Raw genomic sequence first — 15,066 nt, 5'->3', positions numbered from 1 at the left:
AAGTCCTTTTGGAAATGTAGCTTTTTTTTTTTAACCACAAATTATTTCTGCCCCAGTGTTACCCTTTTACATATATATTAGCCCATCTTCAGCTATTTTGCTCATACTTTAAATTCCTGTTTCTGTTTAAGGAAAAACTAGTTCATCCAATACATCAAATACAACAAGCACCACAACAAAGCCAGTAGTGAACACAGCCGCAGGGGTTGAAGACCTTAACATTATTCAAGTGACTATACCAGGTAGGTGTGTGCTCTGATTTTACTGCTGCTTACTGGTTATAGCTCTCTTTCTTCATAGCCAGAGCTCTTAGCTTAATGTTCCCACCTGCCCCCCATCCTGACTTGCCCTTTGACTAATCCTGTCTTATATATAGTACAGCCTACAAAGAGTACCACTTAATCGCCTCTCTTAAGTGGCCTTTATCTGCACTTTTGTCACACTGATGGTTTTTTCAACTTTTCGATTTTTGTACTACTTTGTGAAATCTGCAGAAAAATGAATCTCAGTTCAGTTCCCATTTGCAGGCGGTCACATCTGCACCACCTCCCACCCCATCACGTGCTAAACTAAGTGTTAATGTGCAACCTTGTTGGCAGTCTCAGTAGACACAGTTAGGATTAAATGATCATGGAGATTCTCTTCCCCAGAAGTGGTCACTTTAGCTCAGGGATAAATTACACTGGTTAGGCAGTGTGGGAAGGCTTGCACTGTGGCTAAATAGAGGATTTCAGTCCCCAGTCTTACACCACATTTACTTCAATCATGATTTTGTAAATAATGGATTTATTCAATAAATTTTCTCCTTTAATAAATCTAACATCGTCCTGTAAATATTTTGAAATCATTTTCAGACTTGTTTAAAACTGCTACTTTTTATAGTTCGCATATTTTCAAAATCCTCCATTACTGCTATAACCAAAAAAACAGTGAAAAGGCCTATTTTTGTTCTGATTACTAGGTGCTTAATAAAGCAAACGTATTCTTGTTTTAAATAAACACGTTTGCAGTCAGTACTGCACTAGTTTAAGAAGAAAATCACCTGCTAAATCCTGACATGAACAATTTCTTTCAGATGATGAAAGTGAAAGATTATCAAAAGTAGAAAAGGCTCGACAACTGAGAGAACAAGTAAATGACCTCTTCAGCAGGAAGTTTGGTAATTGCTTTTATTTCTGATTTGAAATAGCTTTCAAAGTAACCACTGATTTACATTTTGGTTTTAAATAAGTATAACCTTTACAGTTGACGTTTTTACACTTATATATAATAACCAATGTGGAATTTTTTAATCTGTAATTATATGCACCAGCTTCCACAAAAATCTAGTTTGAGGGCTAAATTTGTTTTATTTTTTAAACCGAGAAATCCCTGTGATTTTAGATTAATAAATATTTTACGTGTAAACCCAGAATTTGCTTAAAGCTACACAGTCCTGATCAGTTAACACCTTAAAATGTTAAAGCTGAAAGTTTTTAAAGTCTTATTTACCCTTTCACTGTTCAATTTTTCTTTTACTTTTTATACTGTGTTCAGCTTGGACGATGAAATCAGCTTCTTTAGTTTCTTTTTGTTGGTTCTTGACTAGCAATGGGCTGTGTTGCTTTAATTGTGAGAGAACACACCTTTTTTCCTTTCATGAAAATATTTGAGTGTTCTTTTCTATAATTTTATTTTTATAAAACTTAAATTTTAGTCCTTTTATATATAGAACTGTGATACTTGGATACTAGTGACTCTCATGAACCGTAACCTTAATGAGTGCAGCTTGGAACACAGTTCGTTTGAAAATTACCCTATGTAACGTTTTAAATGGCAAGTGCATTTTAAGGTTACAGCTCTTGAGATTATTTTAAATGCTCGTTTTCACATCACTTGATTTTCTTACTGCCCTGACTATTTGTAAACTGAGATTTGTAGACTTAGGTCACAATTCAGATCACAACGTCTCTTATTTAGGTGAAGCAATCGGTGTGAATTTCCCTGTGAAAGTCCCATACAGAAAAATCACCATAAACCCTGGCTGTGTGGTGGTGGATGGAATGCCTCCTGGAGTGGCATTTAAAGCTCCCAGTTATCTGGAGATCAGCTCCATGAGAAGGATTTTGGAATCAGCAGAGTTTATCAAATTTACTGTCATTCGGTATGTGACTGTTGTTTTACTGGTTTCAGAGTAGCAGCCATGTTAATCTGTATCTGCAAAAAGAACAGGAGTACTTGTGGCACCTTAGAGACTAACAAATTTATTTCAGCATGAGCTTTCGTGAGCTACAGCTCACTTCTTCGGATGCACAGAATGGAACACACAGACAGGAGATATTTATACACACAGAGAACATGAAAAGGTGGAAGTACGCATACCAACAGGAAGAGTCTAATCAACTGAGATGAGCTATCATCAGCAGGAAAAAAAAAACTTTGAAGTGATAATTAATGATAGCTCATCTCAATTGATTAGACTCTTCCTGTTGGTATGCGTACTTCCACCTTTTCATGTTCTCTGTGTGTATAAATATCTCCTGTCTGTGTGTTCCATTCTGTGCATCCGAAGAAGTGAGCTGTAGCTCACGAAAGCTCATGCTGAAATAAATTTGTTAGTCTCAAAGGTGCCACAAGTACTCCTGTTATTTTACTGTCATTGGTTATATAATGTAACCATGATTTTCCAGATGTCATGGGAATAGCCCATACTTTTGGAAAAATCAGTGTTTCAGAAAATTGAGGAAATCTTCCATAATAAATGTGGGGAGGCTTCGATTCTGTTTTGAATAACAAGCAATTGAGGTTATTTTAAATTCAAATAATTGAGGGTACACAGCATTAACATGAAAATTCTTGGGAAGAAGCATATATGGGAACATTGATTACATTGAGTTTTTAAGTGATTTCTAGCACACCAGTTGAAAACTGCTCCTATGGTACAGCATATCACTATCCTAACAGTTATGGACTTTGTTGTCAAGGCTGTTAGATTGCAAATTCTTTCCTTTGCAGAACAGAATTCGTAGGTCCACAAGCTTGTTTGCTCTTAACAGTAAATTGTGTTTCTGTAGTATTTTAAATTTCCAGATCAACTTGGCTGTTTTAAAAGTTGTGAGTACATGATTGGATTTCTGAAATTTAAGATTTTCAGTTACTGTATTGCCTAACATTCTTGAGAATGTATCCCTCTTAAAATCTGTTCAGGTACTATCTTTTGATAAAATATGATAATTACCCTGGAAGTTAGTTTAATCAAGAAATAAATGGTTTTGCTTATACAGTGAATAAATGAGATTTTGGAATCTATATGGGTGATGAATCATGAAAGTGAAAACATAAACACTTAGATTCTATTCTGGTTTACAGCAGTTCTCTTACCTAGCAAGGAGTTTCTAAAAAGTAAATTTAGAGAGGTCCAAATTTTGCAGCTCTTAATCAAGATTGATTTTGAGTTTGAGTCTTGATCAGTATAAGAACATGCAGTATTTGGGCCCAAGTGAAGATTTGATTCTCTTAGCAACTATTTAAAGGAAGGACTTGCACCTTCTTACTGATATAAAATTGACACAGTCTGCTGGATAAACCACTCTGCTGCAGGTGGAACTATGCTAGAATATTGCAGTCCCTCCTTTTACTTTGTGCTCCGTTATGAACCCTCAGGTGAGGCCCTCCATAAAAGGGAAAGATTGTACAGTAAAAGTGATCTTAGAAACATTAAGTATTCTTTTTTTTTGTTTACACAGACCATTTCCAGGACTTGTGATTAACAACCGTAAGTATTCCATTTTTTTGTCACTTTGAATTCTACTCATGTATCACTTCACAGGGCATGCTAGATGATTGTAGCATTATCCCAGGGTGGCAGAAGGTCCAGAGCATTAACTGCTAAATATGGACAACTTATTTTGTTAGTACTTAGGAAATCTAAACATGCTTGGTTTATTTATAGGAGGGCCTGACTTACAAAACGACATAAGCTCAGCACTAGCTTAGAACTTGCATGGTTCATCCTGCAGGATCCCAGAGCATGTTAGAAACATGATAAAGTCAGTTACAGACTCATACAAGATTCTCTTCACCACAGGTATGGCTGCATTTCAATAGCAGTTGACATGCAGGAGCTTTTCAATAGCCACCTAAAGGCATTGGAGTGAAAAAATTACATGTTGAGCTGAGAATTTAGGGAGACAGAATGTAATTATCCAATTAGGACTTTGGCCAGGTCACCCAAATATTGTGAAAAATGCCCAGGTATTTTCAGTTATCTAAAATAGTCATGACCTTGGTTTTAAGCCTCATTTGAAAAAACAGTACCTCTGGTAGCACAGCATCCCTTAGAATCCTAGAATATCGGGGTTGGAAGTGTCAGGAGGTCATCTAGTCCAACCCCCTGCTCAAAGCAGGACCAATTCCCAAGTAAATCATCCCAGTCAGGGCTTTGTCAAGCCTGACCTTAAAAACCTCTAAGGAAGGAGATTCCACCAATTCCCTAGGTAACCCATTCCAGTGCTTCACCACCCCCTCCTAGTGAAAATTGTTTCCCTAATATCCAACGTAAACCTCGCCCACTGCAACTTGAGACCATTACTCCTTGTTCTGTCATCTGGTACCACTGAGAACAGTCTAGATCCCTCATCAGGCACTGAGCCATTGGTATACTACAGATTCCGAGGGCAAACCCCTACCAGCATTACTTCTCTCTTACCTGGATTGAGCCTCAGTCAGCCAGCTCTCATCCATTGCCCAGTCTCCCCTTTACACTGAGTAAGATGCTCAGCTCCATCAGCTGGAAGTGGCAGTGTGCTCTACTGACTACAGTGCCTTCAGGATCTTCTCATTGACTCTCTAATTGGCCCCATATATACTGTGTCACCATCTGCAAGAGCCTTCCATTCAGCAGTTCCTGGCAGGGGTTCCAGAGAAATGTCTGAGGACCAGAAAGGACCCACTTAAGAGCAACTCTGTCCACTGCTACGTATAACTGCCGGAGTCAATAGCATAACAAATCATTGGCAATTGAGAGCAGCTGGGAGACACTTTATTTTCTTCCACCACTGGAAGGATATTGATAATAGGATCAAGTCCTATTTCTTTCCCATACAAATGTCTGTCCACAGGTCCTCAATGGTCAAGTCAATCTGCGGTGTCTAGATACAGAGGGAATTGTCTATTGCTTCAATAGTGTTATTGGTCTTGCCATTCGTTTTATACTATCCTTTGAAAAGCAGTCTTGTTTAGCATTATAAAAGGTGATGTTAGTGCAGGGGATGATAATGAATTTTTAGGTTCTGAGGGAAGAGAAGTGGAAAACACTTGTATTGAGCAGAAGAGGGTATATTATTCAGTTACTGTGAATATAATTTGTTTATGCAACAGGTTCACAGGGTTGAACGTATAATAAAATATAAATGCCATTTGACTGTTTGAGGGACATTTTCTTTTTAAACCTAAACAGTTGGCCATATTTATTCTCTCAGAGTTGATGGAGAAAACTGAATCAGAAACACCAGCCAAGGCACCAGCTCCGGCTCCGGCTCCGGCTCCGGCTCCAGCACCAGCACCAGTAGTACAAGGTGAATATAGAGGTGTAATAAATTGCTTTTTGAAGGGTGTTAGGAGTCAGATTATAGGGTTTGCTAACTAATTAAATTGTTGCCTGATGATAGGCTGTATTCAAGGCATGCAAAGGCTGCTGCTGCTGATATTCCAGATTTTACCTGGAAAGAGTGTATGTGCTGGTAATTAAGGATTTTAAAATCTGAGTAGGAAGAAACATTGCTCCCTTTTTAATTTTGGGTTTTTTTGTTAGTTCTCTGACTTTGATTTTTTTTTTTTTAATGTCACCAGTAAGCAGGAAGGATGAGAGGCAGGATATAAAGTCCTTCCTTCCTTTCTTTGTTTCTGTGTTTGTGTTTAGTTCAAAAGTCTGAGCATACTTTGGTCAGATCTTAGTTTAACCAAACCAATTAGCCCATCACTTTCAAGGAACAAATGTGGGTGCAATACATTAGGATGAAGGCAGTGAGATCTCTTTATCCTGTCCCTATAGTCACTGTTCATATCTTCTGCAGCACAGTAACTGCTTGTGTATCTGGAATGCTGTTCATATATCTAAATCTTCACAAAGAATTTAGCAGTGTTAATTGTATCTACACTACTTAGTGTTTAACTAATTGTAGGTAAGCAATATTCCTTTTGGCTTTAAGTGAATTTGAAGTTTCAGATACATTTTTTTATGTCCATTTTGAAAAACTGGTGTCCCAAATTATATATCTTTTGAATAGAATAGACTTCTCCACATAATGAGATTAGACTGTAATTGTCGAGAAGTGAGATTCTAGACCAAGAAACGGGGCCAGCTAATAAACTCTCTGACTTCTAAGGGGCAACTCACCACTACTGCAAGTGCTGTAATTACAGAGGAAAATGCTGACTCCTCTATTATATTTGCAAGACGAAGGAGCTACAGCAGGGATCAGCACTTTTTCAGAAGCGGTGTGCCGAGTCTTCATTTATTCACTCTAATTTAAGGTTTCGCATGCCAGTAATACATGTTAACATTTTTACAAGGTCTCTTTCTTTAAGTCTATAATATATAACTAAACTATCGTTGTATGTGAAGTAAATAAGGTTTTTAAAATGTTTAAGAAGCTTCATTTAAAATTAAATTAAATTAAAATGCAGAGCCCCCCGGACCGGTGGCTAGGACCTAGGCAGTGTGAGTGCCACTGAAAATCAGCTCGTGTGCCACCTTCTTGAGCTACAGGAACGTAGTAGATGGCAACTAGTGAGAACTGCTTACAGTCAAGCTTATCTAAGTGCCCACAGACACTTAATTACATTGGTTAAAAAAAATCCTGAAGCTTTGCCGGCTCTTGTTTATATGGAAAATATAGACCATTTATACACTGGGTAGATAAACATTGATTTTTTTTTAAAAATGGATTTTTAAATTTAAATTTTAATATTTTTCTTTTTAAAAATAAACCTGTTTAAAATGAAATCTGAATTTAATACATATAAGGCCTTAACTACTTATAATATCAGACAATTAAATAAAAAAATAAATATGCTGAATCCATGAGCCTTTATCAAAAACTGAGTTAAAGGCTGCTTTTCTGTGTAAAGAAAGGTGCTTTTTCCCTACTTCTAACTTTTGAGGTCAAGCTTATTGGCACAGTAGGGTGGTCTAAGGCCTTGGCTACACTCGCACTTTACAGCGCTGCAACTGGGGTGTGAAAAAACACCCCCCTGAGCGCTGCAAGATACAGCGCTGTAAAGCATCAGTGTAATCAGGGCAGCAGCTCTGGGAGCGCGGCTCCCAGTGCTGCACGCTACACCCGTAAGGGATGTGGTTTACATGCAGCGCTGGGAGAGCTCTCTCCCAGCGCTACCGCTCTGACTACACTCACACTTCAAAGCGCTGCCGCGGCAGCGCTTTGAAATTCCAAATGTAGCCATACCCTGAGTAACTTAGGAGTCTGAGTTATCTTCAAGAGACTTAGTTAAGTTCCAGTCACTTTCACTTAGGCATATGTTAAAACTTTCCCAGGCTGACTTGAAATAATTGGTTTAATTCACTGTTTGCAGTTAATCCCTCTGTTTAATCAACATTTAGTCCTAAATTTGAAACATGTTTTGGAAACAAAAAGATTTCATATCAAAACATTTCAGTTTTGTATAATAAAAATAAATTTTTATGCTGTTCCGTGTATTGAAATGCAGTTTGATAACAATCATGAGCAAAACATTAATTATCTAATAAATAAGCAATTTGTCATTCACTTTTTTGACATAATAAAAATGTACAGTTAACAAGAATCTGAAAATATTATGCTATATAATTGCTTAAATAAAGGTATATAGTTATAGTGTATCCTTGTAGATACGCTAGATTTGGTACATGTTTTTGCTAAAAGTCCTGCTTAGCTATAAATTAACATGTTTTAATGGTTATATCAGCCAGTCAGATTGCACCTTTCTTTAGTACCGATGGAAAAGTTGATTAAAATCAGTGATTAAAATCAAGTCTTTCCACTTGCTGATTTAAATCAATCCACCCTGCTTATACACTTTCTAAGGGTATGGCTACACTTGCAGCTATACAGCGTTGGGAGTTAAACCTGTCTTCGTACAGCTGAGTAGGAAAAGCGCTGCAGTCTGTCCACACTGACAGCTACCAGCGCACTATTGTGGCCACACTTGCAGCATCTGCAGCAGCATTGGGAGTGGTGCATTATGGGCAGCTATCCCAGCGTTCAAGTGGCTGCAATGTGCTTTTCAAAAGGGGAGGTGGGATGGAGTGTGACAGGGAGTGTGGGGGGGAGAGAGAGTGGATTTTTGGAGCCGAACTGTTTCAGCAACTGCCTTGCAAGGTCCAACGCCCTCCCCCACTCCTCTCTCACTCACTGAAAGCAAATAGCAGCTGTTTTTTTCCTCACAGACCAGATAAGCAGCCGAAAGGGACCCCTCCCTCCCGCCCACTGTGCTATTTCTCTCCTCAAGCCTCTTCCCTCCCCCTCTGTTCAAGCAAACACTAGCTGTGGGCATTCCAAAGGGAGCCCCCCTGCCTCTGCTCATTCACAGCAAACAGGAGCTGTGTTTGTTTTTTTGATAAGCAGCTCCAGAGCCCGGAGTTCACAACAAAACAAAGAGCAGAACCTTCAATTAAAAGGAATATGGGAAGCTTCTGGAGATCAGTCACAGCATACTAAAATTATTCCCTGTTTACATTGGCAGTGCAGCGCTGCAGCAGCAGTGCTGTACTCTTTTTATTTGTCTCGGGGAGTTGGAGTACAAGCAGTGCTGTAGCCATGGAGATACAGCGCTGTATGTGCCTTGCCAGTGTGGACGGGACGTGAGTTACAGCGCTGTTGGTGGCTTTATTGCGCTGTAACTCTCAAGTGTAGCCAAGGCCTAATAGAAAACCCTGCTTAGAAACTACTTTTAAGAGGTCTCTTCTTCCATGATAGTTACATAGTTATGGAAGATGACATAACTATGACCTTGAAGCTGTTGTTTTGTTGATGTTAAGGTGTATAGTTAGTTAGTTTTTGATATTAGACCAAGCTCTGTGTTCTCCATTCATGCATCCTTAGGCACACCATTGCATAATGAGTTTTTTACAATCCATTAAGACTCCTGCATATGTAAAGGCAGTGAATCTCACTTAATACTCTGAAAGAAAGTGATGATGGCTTTTCTAATTTAAAAAGGGACATCAGATTTTGCTTTTTAATTATCTTCAGCATGTCACAGTTGTATCTTGGACACAATATTTGAAACTGATCATTGGAGAGAATATTCACTAGTTCCCAAGGGCACTTGCTATAATATTTATCTTATGCACATTGTTTAAACTACATGTTTATTAATTTTATTATATATTTTTATCATTTAAGAGCCGGCTGAACCAAGCCAGATAGAAGTATCTGTAGAAGGTAAGTGACAGTTGTCAGCTATTATAAAACCTCTGCGTTTTTGGTGATTTTTGAATAAGGTTGCATCACTTCTAATAAAATTAAAAAGATAAAGTGGTTTTTAATCAAAACACAAGTCATTCTCTTTTGTTACCCTTCCTGGTTCTGCATGAAGTGTTAGTTTGCATGATAATCATACAGTCGCTATATGACATTTAGTCTGCAGTAAAAATGTGTTACTCAGACTTTGTTTTATGAACTGTTGTTCTTAGTAAGTCATGACTTTATGTAGCTGTGCATTTGAGTAATGGCTTATGTCCTAAATGATTTCTGTCTTTATTCAAAGCAGTTTTTCCCACTATTCACATGACTGAATGAGTGCCATCACCAGAGAAAAAATAATTTCCATAGAAGTGCACCATTTTGAGTGCCTTTTTTCTGTTTAATCATTTTCATTATTTGAATTTTAAAAGATACATGGATGTTTTCTTAATATTCAGTCAGCAGTTATCGACTTTTCCAGTGCAATACTGTCATTAATATTAATGAAACGCTGGTCGAAAAGATTCTTGTTTCTTTTTCAACAGATGTAGCAGAAACAGAAGAAAGTTCTCAAATAAAACAGGAGCCAGATCCAACGTGGTAGACCTTATCAATATTAGGGTAAAATAATTTAGTATCTATCAAAATTAATAGTTATTAGGGAATAGTATTTTTACACCCCTTTGTAAGGAATGCACATCATATGGCTAAGGCACAAGGCTGGATGTCAGGAGATTAGAGCTTTCTTTCTGGCTCTGTCATTGCCTTGGCCTGCGACTTTATGCAAGTCACTTAGTCTGGCTGTGGCTCACCCAGGTAGTATGCAGCTTAATTAATAAAAGCTTGTGAGGCGTTCAGATACTAGTTTGAAAAGGCCATAGTACTACCTATAAATAAAGATGGATTATGATTACATGCCTAAGGAGCTCTAAGACTTAATTCATGAATGTTTGTAAAGACGTTGTTGGTATATCCTGTATACTTGAAAATTCTAATTAAGCATGGTATTTCTTCTTCCTTTTAATATTGCCTGAATTTGAGAAACACATGGTGGAATATTTAGCTTTGATTAAAAAAAAAAAAAAAAAAAAAAAAAATAGAGAGTGCTGTTCATTTTAAAAGTTTTGTTTCTTACTTTTTTTAACTTCAGAAAAATCTCAGTTCAAGTTTTGGGACAGATTCAGGGTAAATTTTATTGTATTTAGTTTATTTAGTTGAACTGTTTATCTAGTTTTTCCATTTCTCGTTCTCATAACAGGATTCTGGTGGCCTTTGAAACTGTACTAGTTATGGTGTTATGCCAACAAATAAAAATATGCAGAGTTATAATTTACTCTTCGGGTTTCTTTATTATAAGCCATTCAGGAATAAATGTTAAATATTACGAATTATTGCATCGGCACTAGTTTTTTGAAGTTTGAATTTGTTAAAGCTCAGACATTTTTTTTTTTAGTTTTGAGCTTTGATACTTTTGTGACATCTGTCAACTTGATTGACCTAAAGATGGGTTGTATTTGTCTAGTACATTTTGTGCTACGATCACCCTTTCTAAAAGTAAGAAAATGCTATTGACTATATTCATCACAAAGTTGATAATTTGAGGTTGAATATCAATAAATTTTTTTGCATGTCTGAGATGTGTTAGTCTCTCAAGTAGTATTTCAATGGTAGAAATTTCATTGCTTAAAATATTTAAGGTAGACCAGACAAAGCATTAGAAAATGTTGTGAATAATCCTTTATTTTCAGGAAGATGAACTTAACCTAACAGATATAAAAAGACCTGTTGTAAGTTCTGTTAACTAAATTCTACAGACCTCATTTGGTTTAAATTCCCATTGAAGCTTGTGGGAGTTTTTGTCTGAGGAAGGGCTGCAGGATTTGGTCTCTAGTTCTGTGTCACTCTAGCTACATTACAATTGTACTCACCTAATGGATTCAACAGAGAATTTACATCAAGTGAAATGCCTGGGTAAAGCCCTGATTTAAGAGGGCACTCAAGTTCATATTTAAGCCCATTCTTATTCAGGAAAGCATGTGCTTGGGTTCTTTCATGAATCATAGCCTAAATGAAGACTTGAAGAGATGTACACAAATTTCTCAAGTAGTAATACGTATAGTAGGATACTTAGCTGCAATAAAACTAACTTCACCTTTGTACTTTTTTCCTATCTAGTCAGAGGCATGCAGTCCGGAGAAGAGCTTGCTGGGACTGTCCTGAGCTGTGTAATATAATTGTATAAGAGAAGTACCTTCTATACAAACCCTTTTTGTACTTTTAGATAGAAATGTCTACTTTTTCAGCAGTTCTGTGAATTGACTTAAAGCAAAGAGCGACTGTAGATTTGGAAAGGTTGATTATATACTATAAGGATTAAATTCGAGGCAGCAATGCTGAAAAAATGACAGGGATTAATTCAGATTTAAAAAAAAATCAACAGGAATTTGGAGACTGTCTACATTTCCCAGTAAAGTAGAATTGTACTGTGCCTGGATGCATCTCAGCTTTTGCAATGAAGAAAAATACCTACAGTAGTTCATTAATTTTCTGTTTTTGGAAAAAAAAATTAATGATTTTTGGTTTTTTCTCCTTAATGGCTGATTGGACAATAATATCTGTATATTTGAACTAATTTTTCCTATGATATCTATCTCAATTCATATGTTTTTCATAAATAAATAAAAGATGAACTCATTCACCTGACCATTAGTATGCATTAATAAAATGGATTATGAAATGGTCAGTATCTCAGTGTGTGGATGAGGAACAAATTTAAATTGAGCCCTTCTTCTATTTTGTTCCATTATTTCAAAGTAAAGAGTGTATGTTTTATCAGGGCATCATACGGTTTATGTAAGAGAAAGGTCTTGTCTTGCAGTCGTAATGCAGGCAAAACTCCCATTGATTTATGTGAGAATTTTACATGAGGATTGCTGGATGATGCCCTTTAATTGGTTTAGAACCAGTTATGGACACTTAAGTAACTAAGCTGCTGTAAGACCTAGTATGTTGAGAGTTAAGTTACCTCTAGTCCTTTCTGATTGCTCCCCACTTCTTGTAAAAGACAAATGTAAGCGTTTTAAAATTTAACGAACCATAAGAGATGTAAAATGCTGGCTATGTGATAAGCTCTATAGAGTAAATATGGAATATTGTAAAAATTTCTTTTTGGGGATGACTGCATTATGCACAAATGGGTGAATCTTATTTCCAGGTTGCAGCAAGAAATAAATTTCTCATGGTTTTCACGACTACCCATGCAGTATAAATTGATGTATTTTTGCAGCAAATTGTTTTAGCTATAATTTAAAAAAAAAAAGGTAAAATATGATTTAGCGTATTTATAAATTCTGATTAAATAAACACAATCTATTCATGCCTTTTTGACACACATCCAACTTTACAGGTCTCTTTTTATTGCATCTTTGAGGAAACTTTTTAAAGGATCTAGTTCAATTTGGTATGTATATGAACTTGGAATATATAGCAGAGGAAATATTTTAAAGTCACTGCCAAGGTCTTTTCAGAACCACATGGTTCCTGCAATTCTAAAGCCACAAGGTATGCTGCAGTCATGCTCCTCCAAGAGCTGTAGAATCTTTTTTTTTTTTTTTTAACCTGTGAATTTTTTCAGACGTGCTCAGTGTGGGTCCAGCTGTTCCCAGTGAAATGAATGGGAGTTCTACCATTGACTTCAGTGGGAGCAGCGTTTAAGTTCATGCTGAGACCCTTTGAAAAGACCACTCTACGTTTCTAATTCTTGTAGTTGCAAACAGAGCCTTCCAGATATGAATTGAATTGAAATTGATGTCTGTGTTGCCTTCCTGATTCTGTAGATGGACTGTAGTCAGATGCATGTGAACTGCCCCATTCTGCTAGATTTGTGTGTTAATTCTGAACCCTCGGATGTCATTTCAGAGTTTAACTATTAAGTGTTTCAGTGCTGATGATTGTAATAGAAGTGTTCAGTTAACGTACTTCTACATAATTGTTTGAAGTGCTAGATATTGGGACACCGACCATTTGTGTGGCAGATGTTGCTAAAGGGTTGCTGGAATGGGAAGCTAGTTTAAGTACCACTCAAAAATTTTGAGTCAACGCTGCCTCCGCCTCCAAGAAGGAGAGAAGTGGTGCATCCCTTCTGCATGCCTCAGCTGCCTCCTGCATGCCAAAAATCTAAACTACCCTCTCCACAGCTACTAAGCCTTCCAGCTTTTCTCAGCAATGCATTTTTATATATTGCTAATGGAATAATCTATAGAAGAGTGAATACTCAAAATGTGGGAGTGGCACAAAATCATTAGAACTTAAAAAATCAGAACACGGAAACTGCAGCGTTTATATCCAGCTTGCTGTGGAGACTTGGGAAATTTATGCTCTTCCAACACAAGAACTGAAAAGGAAAACCAATGCAATAGTTGGCATTATGTGCATTGCATCTGTCCATATGATGGCTTATGGCAGTGCTGTGTGAAAGTCCGTACACATCATTCAGTCTTCAGTGCTGCTCTGTCAAAGTGACAGGGTCACTTCGGTTGTTTCAGATAGGTGTGAGTGACATACAAGAGAGAAATCATACTGACAAAGTAATTGCATGAATTTGTACTACCCAGATATTGCATAAAATACACTATATATAATGTTATGATAGGTCAGCATCTGAAAGTGTGATAGCATGTGTGGAAAAAAGATCATTTCCAACAAGGTATATCACTTACTGGGTCTGAGGGAAGATCATGCTCTAAAATGCATCCTGAACATTTTTTATAGAAGAAATAGTGAACAGTCTGCCTCGCACTTTAATATTTCCATCTCCTCCTCAGGGGGGTCCTTTTCACCTAAACAAGAGTCTTGTTCCTGATGGTCTAGGGGTTCAAAATTCTAGAAAGAGAAATTAACCTTCAAAACATTGCATGGATTTTATTTGCAATCATGCTTAGCCACTAGGTGTCAGTTAATGCTCAGTGCTAACTGGAGTACAATTCAGCTGCTGGGTTCATGTCTATCCCTGGAGCTTTGAAGATTCCCAGATACAAAACTGAGCGCCAGCCACTCCATTTCATTTTCTCATTGTCTCATCACTTTTGGGTGACAGGAGGGAAGGTATCCACCACATTTTGACAATTTTTCATCAGCCGTTAGAGCATTTAGTGTCTTTCACACATCCCAATATACCATCTGTGAAATAAGCAAAGCCTCTGTGATTTTGGATTGAATTAGGTTTTTACCTGAACTTAAAGAACAGAAACAGAAATTGCCTTTGGACCAGACAAGAGCAGAGTTTCATACTCCTTTAACTTCCAGACGTTTCAGCACTTGTTACAGATGGCTCAGTACAGAAGGGAGGCTAATTCTAATCCTACAAAGTTTTAAAGCTCCAGCATTCAGTCTTTAATAACTTCATTAATTGTCCAGAGTATTAAATATCTGTGTCCATGCATAGGCAAAAGCTGATGGATGTAGTTGTAGTAAGGGGCCATACAGTTGGAAGCTGTCAGCCTTCGGGGGAAGGGATAGCTCAGAGGTTTGAGCATTGGCCTGCTAAACCCAGGGTTGTGAGTTCAATCATTGAGGGGGCCATTTAGGGAACTGGGGTAAAAATCTGGGGATTTGGTCCTGCTTT

The 15,066-nt window shown here is 37.3% G+C and overlaps 1 protein-coding gene across 8 annotated transcripts in view; it reads left to right on the top strand.

Moving 5' to 3' along the window:
* The window catches only part of GTF2I (general transcription factor IIi), a 78,685-nt gene extending 65,851 nt beyond the window's left edge, over positions 1-12,834 (top strand). For 6 of the 8 annotated variants that reach the window (XM_030536387.1, XM_030536389.1, XM_030536386.1 and 3 more), the window contains 8 exons: positions 132-242; positions 1,076-1,159; positions 1,960-2,143; positions 3,726-3,754; positions 5,460-5,555; positions 9,384-9,422; positions 9,989-10,064; positions 11,619-12,697. In XM_030536387.1, coding sequence (XP_030392247.1) covers positions 132-242; positions 1,076-1,159; positions 1,960-2,143; positions 3,726-3,754; positions 5,460-5,555; positions 9,384-9,422; positions 9,989-10,047 — 602 coding nt within the window. In that variant the 3' untranslated portion in view covers positions 10,048-10,064; positions 11,619-12,697. Of the gene's footprint in view, positions 1-131; positions 243-1,075; positions 1,160-1,959; positions 2,144-3,725; positions 3,755-5,459; positions 5,556-9,383; positions 9,423-9,988; positions 10,065-10,593; positions 10,629-11,618 lie in introns of all 8 variants that reach the window. The other 2 variants (XR_003996900.1, XM_030536385.1) reach the window with 2 other exon arrangements.
* The last annotated feature ends 2,232 nt before the right edge of the window (positions 12,835-15,066 follow it).

Source organism: Gopherus evgoodei, chromosome 17 (genome assembly GCF_007399415.2).
Source record: "Gopherus evgoodei ecotype Sinaloan lineage chromosome 17, rGopEvg1_v1.p, whole genome shotgun sequence".
Classification (NCBI taxonomy): domain Eukaryota; kingdom Metazoa; phylum Chordata; order Testudines; family Testudinidae; genus Gopherus; species Gopherus evgoodei.
This window is presented reverse-complemented; position numbering and strand designations above follow the sequence as displayed.